Source organism: Pseudopipra pipra, chromosome 3 (genome assembly GCF_036250125.1).
Source record: "Pseudopipra pipra isolate bDixPip1 chromosome 3, bDixPip1.hap1, whole genome shotgun sequence".
Taxonomy (NCBI): domain Eukaryota; kingdom Metazoa; phylum Chordata; class Aves; order Passeriformes; family Pipridae; genus Pseudopipra; species Pseudopipra pipra.
The window spans coordinates 66,702,354-66,714,261 of NC_087551.1; the positions used below are offsets into that span (position 1 = coordinate 66,702,354).

At 43.4% G+C, this 11,908-nt stretch overlaps 1 protein-coding gene across 2 annotated transcripts in view; it reads right to left on the reverse strand.

The window, feature by feature from the left end:
- DCBLD1 (discoidin, CUB and LCCL domain containing 1) overlaps positions 1–11,540 on the reverse strand; it is a 48,783-nt gene extending 37,243 nt beyond the window's left edge. For both annotated transcript variants that reach the window (XM_064649687.1, XM_064649688.1), the window contains exon 1: positions 11,111–11,540. In XM_064649687.1, the coding sequence (XP_064505757.1) occupies positions 11,111–11,357 (247 nt within the window). In that variant the 5' untranslated portion in view covers positions 11,358–11,540. The remainder of the gene's footprint in view (positions 1–11,110) is intronic.
- Between the last annotated feature and the right edge of the window lie 368 nt (positions 11,541–11,908).

Genomic DNA, 11,908 nt, shown 5'->3' on the forward strand with positions numbered 1-11,908 from the left:
AAGCATTGCTACAATATCCTGGCTGCAAACAGCTGCCTTTTTCATCCTGATTCACCCTCATGAAGCAATTCATAACAGATTGGACCTAATCCAGGGCTAAATACGTGTTATACCTAGGCCTGTTCATACGCTCAGCTTGTGGTTCCCTTCCCCCCTTCCATCCCATCGGACAAGCCAATTCACTCTTAGTACCAGCATTTCACTCTTGGTGTCTCTGGTTACAGACTCTTGCTACCTGCTGCCCCTTGGCTGCCCGTCTCTTCCCACCAGCATGAAGCCCCACAAAGCAACTTTATCTCCCTCTCTGCCTCCTCTCCCAGTTTGACATCCTTTTGCACAGCCACCTTCATGGTGATGCCTGGGACAAGGCATGCTCTCCCCACCCTGCATGAGGCCAGGGAGCAGAGCTGTTGGGGGCTGATGGCCTACCCTTCCTTCCCACTCCTTTCTCCCTTGAGAGGAGAGAGCAGAAAACTGAGTCTGTATACCTAAATTTTTGATTCAGCCAAAAAAAAATCAGCATTTTCTGAAAAGCCACAGCTGCAGATGGACAGTGTCAAGGTGGAGACTCAAGGGTACATCTGAGAGCTCTGAGAAATAAGATTTGTCTCATCTTCCACATTGCTTTCACTGAAGTAATCACTCCAGCTTATTAAAAGCTACAATATAACTGAGCCAAGAAGGAGTTTTGCATCTGTGTTTGAAATGAGTTATGCATAAAAACATAGAAGTATCTAAAAAAGAAATCAATTCCTTCCAGTCAAACCTGTGCCATCCCTGCTCACGTGGGATATGGAAAAAGACAGGGAAAAACCAAGTTTCTTGCTAAATGCCATATAAATCCACTGGTGTGATCTGAAAACACTTCATGTTTTCATACAGCTACTTTAACTTCCATTACTAGTGGAATCATGCACACTGCAAACACAGATGTGTTCATGCCTTCACTGCTTTCTGAGGTGACGGAGTAAAATCTAGACTTTAGTTCTTCATCTCTAACCTCTCTGCTGCCAAACCTGGGTCAAGAGCATCAGATCCTTATTGTGCCATTATAACAGAAGGGAGAGAGCTCCACACAGCCAAGACCTAAACCCATCACTTTTCTAGAGAATGGTGAGATGTCAGACCTTTGTGCTTTTTCTGGCAGTGACATCAAGCAGGTAACTAAAACGAAGGGCAACATCACAGTCCTGTGGCATTGCTGGGCAGGTGAGTACCCCCAGTCCTCCTTCCCAGCAGTGCTAGGGGTCAGAGCCACAGGCACCATGTGGGCAGCGGGGAGATGGCCATGCATTTGAGGATTTCACAAACCACCAAATTCAGGACAGATGCCACTTACACCAGCCAAGCAACTGGCTGAGCCCTGCTTCTAAAGTATATAAATACACAGCAGGATTTTTTCAAAAGTCCAGCTTTACATTCTTCACAATATTTTGTGGATACAGCAAAAATAATTTTCAAATAATGAAAGAAACCATTAAAAATTAAGGCAAGTCTATAATCATCTGAAAAAAACCAGTGATTGGTATCTTCCATGGCCTTTTAATTAGTATTAATATCTGTTTAAGGGAAGACGTCTCCCACTCCACAATATGCCATACTACAAAAGGGAAAACAAATAGTGTGTAAACATTTTCTTTGAATTGCATTTTAATTTGACTCCATTAGGTTCCCAGGAAACCTAATTTTAACCTCTGCTGTAGCAGCTCCTGAGGACACCCATTTTGCTGCCCAAGCTAACCAAGCAGTGGCTGGCAGGAGGGCCGAGAGCAGGAAGAGAGGGTAGAGCAGCAGAAGAAACAAAGGAAGATTGTGGAGTGCTGATTTTGTTGCCCAAATTATTTACTTATGAACTTCAAAGGGATGCAAAAGAGAAGGAGGCCAAATAAACCACAGAATGTTTTCCCCTCCTCTTCACAGACGTTATTTACTGTAATGTTGCTCTTAGAGTAGAAATGAGAAAAAAGCAAATGATCTCCAGTTGGTTCCACAGTGGTTCCATAAATCACAAATTCTCACCATGTGCCCATCTGCAATCACCCCTATAGCCTTTCAGGCTCCAGCTGGGGGCTGGCTTTCCTCAGGGTGTCCTCTGCAGCCAGCCTCAGGAGATGCTCTGCCTCAAACGTATAACAAGTTATTTTGGTAACCAGTTGGATTACCATCATCCAGTACAGAAAAAAAAAAAAAAAATCCCTGACAACCCCTCTAAATGTCTTATCTAGCAAAGTAGCTTACATCCATACTACCATTTTTCAAAGTTAAAGAGTTTTTTAGCAATTGCAGCACAGCCATCTGCCAGTAGCCAGGGAAATCTTTTCAGCTGTGCTGACCTACATGCTAGTGACTTTGCTGGATTGCTACAACTGACCTGGGCAGCCTTTACTATCCCAGAAACCTCTCACCCTTGCAGAAATTCACAAAGGCAAAAACCTAGCAAGATCTGAGATTTTATTTATTTAGCTGCTAAAAGGTCAAAAGAAAGCAGAAGTCTCCTTATAAGCAACTTTGCCTGTCAACAGAAAGCCATATTCACTGAAGAGGGAACTTTACATTCAGCATGCAGGTTTGAAACCTGAACAAGTAGTGAAGTCTTACTTAAACTAACAAAAATGCAAACCAGAAACTCTCTCACTGAAACTCTTCCACTATCCATAAAGACTTGATTAACTTTGCTACTTAAAATAACTTCCTGGAAAGCAACCATCTTATCTGCATATACATTTTAGGGACTTGTATCAGGATGAAGCCTAACACTACCTGGCAGGAGACCTCAGTGACAGGACAATTCAGATTACTGTAGAAATCACAGTGCAAAAGAAGAGAATAGCAGCTACAGCCTGGTAGTTCCTTTCCTATGAATTATTTATGAGTACACAGGATTAAGAAGGTGCTGCATTCTGTGAAGAACAAAATCCTGAAACACAAAAGGGATAAGGTTTATACAAAATTGCAAATAGCATTGTACAGTTTTCTTACTTTGCTTTTATTATATATGCAAATAGTAGCAAATGAGGTTTGCCTTTGATTTTCAGTATCGCTATCTGGTTCCATCACAATCTGTGAAGATAGACAGTACCAGAGTACATGTCAAAAATAACTATGGTTTAGTTGCTGCTTCTAGGACTTAGGTAGAATACCCAAATGTAGTCCGCCAGAGTGGCAAGTTTCAGTATTGGAATTTGCTTTTCAGCACTCTAAATACAGCAGTCTTGTGCTTGTGGGTGTGAGAAAACTTCTATGCCTTTTTAGCTGCTGAAACAAAGGAGATTTGTAGATTATTTACTTATTTCCTGCATAGCTGCATTTAATATTTGTCAGTGCTTTTCTTTTATGAATGTGGCATATTGCTGAGATTGACCACCTCAACATCTTACTATTCTGTGTGGTTTTGGACAGAGATAGGAGAACAGAGTTACATATGTATGGAAATCTCAGATGAATTTTTGCAAAAGGGAATTTGATTTTTTGTTTTCTAAATAAATACCTGCCTTCTTTGAGATACATGCCCATAGTATGCACCTCAAGTGCAGGGAAGGCACTGAGAAGTTAATTCCCAAGCACTTGTAACTGCATACTTGGAAAGAACTGTGAAGGATTCTAAATGAATGGGAAGATGGCCATGCTCCACCCATGGCCATCAGCCACCTCTGTAGAGTAACTCAGAATCCTGTTGATGCTTCAGTGCTATGAAGGTTATGGGGAACAAATATCCCACAGATAGAGGTTTATTCTCTGCCCCTCTGCCTACAGCATCCCAGCAAGGTGTTGACGACACAGGGCTGCTGCAGCAGGAGATGGAGTTCTCTCCAGCTGTGTGCTGGGCTGCGCCTGCATTGGAGGGACATTTTGCCATTAGGGCATCTCCTCTGATTCTGCTGATTTGTGGTAAACATACAGTTGAATTTTTATTAAGGGTTTTTTTCAGGCAAAGTAGGAAATGCTAATCTTAACTGAAAGTCATATCATATATATGCAAATTGTTTGCTCTACTTTCTCCATCTGTTTTCTTCTCAGGTTTTTCTCTTCACTATGCTTTACTGGAGATTAACTTACAGTATATTGCACCAAATTTGGACTGTGTGGGAAACATATGCTGCAATCTCAGGGCCAGACTCGAATATTGGGTTGCACAGGAATATTCACAGCAGTGCTAAGGACTGACAAACCCACAGGGACAGGAAATTTAGAGACACCACAGTAAGGAGAGGCTGAAGCAGAGCTGTTCCAGTTACAGTAGCAGGTGGGAAGGCAAGATTTCAAAACAGTTTTAATTTGGGCAAGAGGAAATGGCTGAACATGACAGAATGAAACTACACACTCCCCTTATTTTAATATGTAATTCCCTTGTTAGTGTGATACAAGTCAAGATAGAAAGTTAGCAATGATGCAAGGTGGCCTTTTCTTCTTGAAATCAAACCTATCCTGGCTTACTTGACAAATCATGCATTCACCTTTTATGCCTGTATTTCTAGGTGGAATATGTGATTTGTTAGTAAGAAAGGACAACAGAAAGCATGCCACTTTTCTGCGAGCAAATTATGCAGACACTCCATTATCCCCAAGGTATAAATTAACAAATATCTCTTAAAAAAATTAATTGGTTTCTGATGGAAACAATAATCACCTTTTATTAGCAAGATATATTTTTTTCTTTTGTCTTTTTACTCAGTGAACCCAACATCTAGGAAACTAGCTATTTCCTCCTTGGTTATTGCAAATTAACAAGAAGTGGTTTCTTGCAACTCCAGTAGGAATGGAAGGAAAAATTAACTGAATTAAGATTAACTTACTATTCTGACCTGAAGCACTGAAAGCAAGAAATGCCTTCTATCAGTATTGTCACATTACCAGCCTGCCTGATGCTTGTCATCAAGGTATTAACCACAATGGTGCATGCAGAAGCTCCATACACCAGGAAACTTTGTGACCTCTCTGGCTAATTGTGGTTACAGATAGTCGCTGTGAAACATATTTTAAATTAAAAAATAGAGAGGAAAGCAGCTACAGCATTACTTAAGTACTGTAGTCTTGGTTGTGGTACCATATATGGCCCACACCATCATTTCTGTGACATGTTAATATGAGACTGCACAAAAGGTATTTGCTAATGGATGTAGAAAATAGCACAGAAGAGTGTATTTTATGCCCCTCTGTGTACATCACGTACACTGAAACTCCATAATTTCATTTTGACTGGAATTTTTTGATTAGCAGTACTATCAAACAATCATGTTCTCCAGTTTTGAAACAGGATACAGCAGAAAGATCTGAACAGTTTTTCACTCATTTCAAGAGTGAATACCTCAGTGTAACTGCTCAATTTATTTTGACACAGTTTTATTTTGCTTTCCACCTCCAGAATACAGGGACTGAAATTCATCTAAAAACAAAATAGCAGATTAATTTTCAAATCATAAGCACTAGCAAGGACCATGAGTTTAACCACACCTCTTCTGTCTGTGCTAAAATACCAATAGAGCAGTAAGTGCTGACTCTTCAGGTTTGAAAATGTTAACACTTATGACCACTCAAAAAACCTCCAGTTCTGTAGCTCACAGGCATTTCAACTTCAATTCCCTTGTAGCATGCTGACATAAGAAACATGGGATAATATAAACTTCTGTCTTTGGGAGAAAACTGAAACAGGGAATGCAATAGCTCTAATGTGAGCCATGGACCTTGCTGCTGAAGTCTCCCAGTGGAGGGGGACCCACAGGATACCTGAATTTATTTTACAGGTTAAAATATGTATTTTCATAGCTGGAGGACAAAGTGGATTTATTTTTTTTTTTTTTTAGTGTGTGTGTGTCATGAATTCATTTTACAAATGAAGCATAGCTGACATTAAGTCAAAGCAACACGCCAACACAGAACTGGTGTGGCACCAGAGCAAAACACAAGTAGTTTCAGACAGAAGCCGCACATTTCCCTTCTGCGCAGTTACCACAGCTGCAACAACAAGGCTCAGGCATGTAACAAAAGCCATTCTGTTTGGGTGGGTGAAGAAATCCACCTATGCCTTCAGCTTTTTGAGGTCTCCCCTGCTACTCCATGAAGAAAAGTTTTGTTTGATTTCTGACAGGCCTTTGTATAGCATGAGGGATCACATCCAGAATTCCCCATGTGTTTTTGTAATTCGAAATAAAACAAACAAACACAATTTTTATTCAGTAGACATGAACATCTGGAAGATGACATCAACATGACTTCAACTTTAATGTCAAAGCAATAGACTGAAATCCAATATTGTTGAACAATTTGTGGTGGAAGTGCCAGAAACCTGAACATCATGGAATAAAATTGTGATGGATACAAAGTTTCTGCCACAGCTGAGGGAAGAAACAATGTTTTAGAGCTTTACTAAATGACTCACCAACACTAAGGTAATTACAGAAGCAACTTGGGCATAAATGTGTAATACTAAATATAAAACTGAAGAAGATACTGGTCCCGTAGGAGGACTGGGGATGGGATTTCTAGTCTTGCCTCGCTCTCTTTTCCCCATTTATTCTTCTGTCCCTCATCATGGCACTTGAAAACACCTTTAGTGAAGCTCTTTAGAGATGGGTAAAGACTGCAAAGCATGGGCACACTTGTCCTTCCCTCTGCCCATGTGGGAGAGGAAAGAATGGAGCAGCCATCCAGGAAGCTGCTACCACCAGACAGTAATCCTGTCCCATCAGGGGGATGGAAATAACGAGTAAGGTCACATTGGGACTGGAAATCCTGCTCAGGGAGGATGAGAAAGTCCCATCACCACCAAAATAAGCCTTCACATCTTGGAAGGAAACTCCTAAGAAGCAAGTCCTGTCTCTGTCAAAAGAAGAGACAGGGAGAGAGGGAATGAAAAGACCAAAATATTTCCTCCTCATAACACTCAACTCCCAGGCTTAATTATACAGGATCAACAATCCTAACCATAACTACTGGCAGGCTCTCTACATACAAGAGCCAACCTCAAAAATGTGGCTTTAGCACTCACACAATTTTTACAGACAAAAATCAGTTTAATTAGATAGCTTGTAATTTCTTTTGAAAGCAGAAATGAAAATCTCTGTATACTCTTAAAACTAGTCAAACCACTCTCCTTTTTTATTTAAACATCACTATTAGCTTGTCCCAGTTTGAAGTTTCCCACTCACAGTTGTAACACTAATTAAACCTTTTGGGGAAGTTGTGTGCTCGTTCTTATGCATTGCTATTAATATTTTTTATTGCAGTTAGCTGGGATCCAACACCATTCCAGTCAGAAGGATTTTATTTGGATTTTGTCTGGCTTATTTTATTCTTAGCAGATGGTGCAAACCCATGTGTTGATGAGTACATGCCACAGGAGAGCATCTGATACGATACAGCCAGCCCCAAACTACAGTGATGTCTATGCTGAGGACTTCATTGCCTGCCACCATGTAGGACCACACTTCTTGGCACGGTGTGTTAGCTCAGATGGGCTTTCAAAACTATACTACTGGTACCTAAGATGGGTTTGAGAAGGTATCTTAGGCATCTATATACAGTAGCGTGAGCATCCTCAAAGTTGGTTTTTTCAAACTAATTTTTACTGTGCTACACATGTAACTCAAGTGGACCAAAGGTGACATAGTTTTAATAAACAGAAATGAATGTATTTTTGCATGTGCAAATCAACAAATAATTTTCATGAAATATCATTCAGTAGCCATGTAGGTAACAACTTTCCCAAAGCATCTTCTCCTTGCATTGTCAGCAAGACTCTTGGTAGCCTACCTGTCTCTGATTTTGTTTGAAATACATCCCCTGATAAACTAAAGAGAAGTACATGTAAAGAGCTTAGCGCTATTTATAGCAAAGTCTGTGTGACTGAAAACATAGCAGTTTTCTTGTGGTGGGTACATGTATTGCTTACGAACTGCAACTGGAAAACTGTTGCCTCCCTCTTTAGCAATTCTAGTCAGCATTCCCAAGGCAAGAGAGAGCGCCAAGGAAGGAAACAAGACATAAGGACAAAACACAAACAAACTGAAAATTTACCAATGACTTATATTCAAAAACTTTTCTGTACAAGAAAAATTCATCTCAATCTGCATTTCAAACTGCTGGAAATGGGCATACAAAGTGGATTAGCAGGATCACATCAGTATTCTTCAGGTAAGGGTTTTGTGAAAGCCTCTGAGAACAGGTATAATCATTCATAATTACTGGATACACTGTTGTCACATTAAATAACAGCCTTTCCTCAAAACATTTAAAAGTCTACTGCCCATCAATTGTTGCAACTGGGCATTGGGTGCAACTGGCAACAGATCCAGGAATACTGCAAGCACAGCTCACTCCGGGATGCTGATCTGCAAATCCCACATGAACTAGTTTCATAGCTGTGCTTTATTTGAAGTGAAAATAAATGAGGTACAGCAAGAGCAGTGGCTTAAATCTTGTTCTTAATAGATTAAAATCCCCATTCCTCTTATGCTTTCCTACAAACAAACAACTCTTAGGTCATTTTAAAGTCCTATTGGCCAGAAATGTGACAGAAAATGAATGAAAGCTCTGAAAGACTAAGATCCAACTCTCATTTCTGATACCCACAATTATATGGTTCAAGGTCTTTTAAACGACTCCAGAAGAAAAAACAGGGAATGGTGAAAGGCTTTGCCTCCATTCTGCCTTGGGTCCTAAATGCCGGAGGAGATTTTTAGAAGAGGTACCAGGTCAGGCACAGCTGTGTGAGGTTGGCAGGCAGGGAGTAAGGTATGTTTTGTAGTCATCAGCAAAGAACTGAAACCCCAAGAGAAGATCAGCGTAGAGCAGAGTAAAAAGAGAAAAGAACCACCTTTTATTAGAAATCCCAAAGCTATTTATCACTCATGGGCAGTCACAGATGCAGTATTTGTCCCCAGATGAGACCTACTAAGCCTAAAAGTATTTTTAGTTAAAATCAGCTCCCTAAGTGCTCAGCCTTTATTATCATTATTTTATGGATGACAAAATTCCACATTCATAGTTGTCCTGGGACAACACATACAGTTAACATATTTTCAAGAACAGAAAGAGAGTTGACACCTGGACTCTGCACACACTCAGATATGAGCCATTCTCTGAAGTAACCAAGCCACAGTGAAAAAAGGGCACTTTCCTTAATTTGAAACTTACTTAAGTAAAAGAACATAAGCTATAACAGCTGCTTCATCCTTGTTCTGTATCACCCCCCCCAAGAAAAACACTAAGGGAAATGTGAAGGCTGCAGGTTGTGCAGCCAGCTCATGACAGGTCAGAAAAATGTATTGCTTTATTTTTAAAAATGGGTATTTTAAAATCAATATACTTACACCAGCACATCTTTGAACCAGCTAGTGGGAGATACCAGTGGTGAGGAGATACAGAATTATCTGAAACTCAAGCCTGATTCACTCTGGAACTTCTCCTGCTCCATTACAACTTTTAAATCAAGTCAATAAGCTTGTGTAACAGGAAGTTTGTGTCCACTTATCTCCTTTCTCCACTGATGTGACTTTAGAACACTTAGCCCCTAATTTATAGGGTAATAGTAATAAACAAACACATAGAAAAACTGCCCTCTGAGGAGAAGTGAAAGCGGGGGCAGAGAATCAACATCTTTTCTGCTTTCTAGACACTGGACAGACTTGTAAATTTGAGTTTGATCCAAAAAGAACCAGGCAAAATATTACTTGTGTTTCCATGCTGTTGGTTTGATATCATGAATACCACATAAATGCTTTTACCAGTTAATGTGGGAACACAAACAAGGAGGGACATTCATACTTACTGCTCTGTGTTACTGTATGCACAAAACCCCCCAGAAATCCCAACAAACTTACTATTTCTCACTCCTCGAATGACTTTCTTCTCCTTGAGGTCATTGTGTGAGAAACAAACATTGGTGAAAGAGGAAACAAACAAAAAAAACCCACGAAACACTGACAAAAAGAGGAGATTAAAGGAATATTTTTTGTTTGCTACATATGTTTCCTGAAACATACCAAATTGGAGTCCCAACACACTGAGGACAGAATAGCACAGCTGCCATGAAGCTGGTAGGTGGAAAGGCAACACGACTCACACCAAACTCTCCCTTCTGTGGAGATCCATACCAGAAATCTCCGTTAAAAGAAGGTTTTAGGAAAAATAGGTATAAATCAGCCGAAGTACTTTGTGTCACTGCCTGCATGCAACGCTAATTCACAGCACTGGATTCTGAGATTTGCAGCCAAGTTAGAACATTGATAGGGGAGCTTCTAATTTATCTGAATGCATTGTCAAGTTCATTATGACGCTTAGCTTCCAGTATTAACTATTTTATCGGTGGCTGTTAGTGAACTCTTCTAAGACGGGTGCATCAGGCCATGCAATGCCACTGCCAGAAGGTTGCAACTCCTCGGTAGGAGATGTCATGTGTACTTGTAATTTACACAGCTTAACCGTGAGCCACATAAAAACAGATGCTAAAAAGAACAGTATCTGCGCCCTAATTGCAACAAACTGCACTATCACAAAAGGGCTCGTAAAATCCCCTCGAGATTCCTACGGAACTTTGTCCCGGCACGAGTATGGGCATTTCCCATTTTCAGCGAGGCAGTGGGAGAGCAGAGCTGCCTACGGGCAGTCTCAGCTGTGGGACAGGGGCTGCCGGCCCCGGCCCCGGCCGGAGCAGACGCGGTACTGCCGGTGTCCGAGCGTCTCCCGCTGCGCCCCGGGGCTCCCGCCAGGGCTGACGAGGCGCGGCCAAAGACGGGCGCCCAGGTGGCCGCTCCCTGCCTCCTGCGCGCAACTTGCCGGGGACTTTTTCGCCACTCACTTGACTTATTAAAAAGCAAAACAAAACAAAATCCTAATTAACAAAGATCAAGAAAGACGTAGTATACATTCACCATAAGGCCGGTTACCACTTTAATCTCGCAGCTACTCAGACACGGGGATAAACCCGGCGAGGATTAACGAGGTCAACTATATACAGCCCTGAGAGCAGCTCAGGCTACGCTCACGCCGAGCAGCGAGGCGAGGACGGTGGGGATCCCCCCCCAGCAGCCACCGCTCGCCCCCGGCGCAGGGAGCCCCTCGGGGGCCGTGCACGCCGCCGATCTCCCGTCCCCCACCCCACCCCTGGACTCACCCAGTGTCTCCGCCCGCAGCCAGAGCGGGGCCGAGGCTCCGAGCAGCAGCGAGAGCAGCAGCGAGGGGGCGGCCCGCGCCCCCCCGGCGGGGCCCATGGCTCCGGCTCTCGGCGGGCCGGGCAAGGCACAACTTCCCCACTTCCCTCCTGCTCCTTTCTCTTCCTCTCCTCTTCCTCCTCCTCGTCGTTGGGGCGGCTCCGGGGCCAGCCAGCGCTCCCGCGGAGGGGGGCGGTCAACTCCCGGCATCCTTCCCCCCCGCAGGTGTTCCTGCGGAGGCGGAGAAGGGGCCGTGCAGGGCTGCCTCTGGCCCCGTGCCCCGCCGGTGGCCGGGCTGCAGCGCTGCTGCCTCCTGCCTCCCTCCTCCCCGGCCTGGGGCTGGGGGTGGAGAGAGGAAACGGGAGAAGGGGAAGCGCCACTACTCCCATTGGGCTGCCGCGCGGGGTATCTCCTCCTCCTGCCGTGGACCGAGGGGCCGGCGGTTCCCGGCGCCCCCTCCCCTCCCCGAGTGCTGTTTCTCCCACCCACCGGCGCTCTGGGGTGCTGCACCGGGATCGTGGGGCTCCCCGCGGTTGGGAGGCTCCTCCAAAACCATGCAGCCCCCAGCATTGCCTGCGAAATCCCGAAGTTGGCAGGCCATGTGCATGCCCACGTATATACACGCACAGTCGTATATACATGTATGTTTATAAGGAAGCAGGATTATTTTGCCTTTGCAGGCTAATTCCCAGGAGTCGCTCCCGCTGCCATAGCGGAAAGGGTCGCGGGGGTGCCTACGCAGTGGGGGGACACGAGTGGGG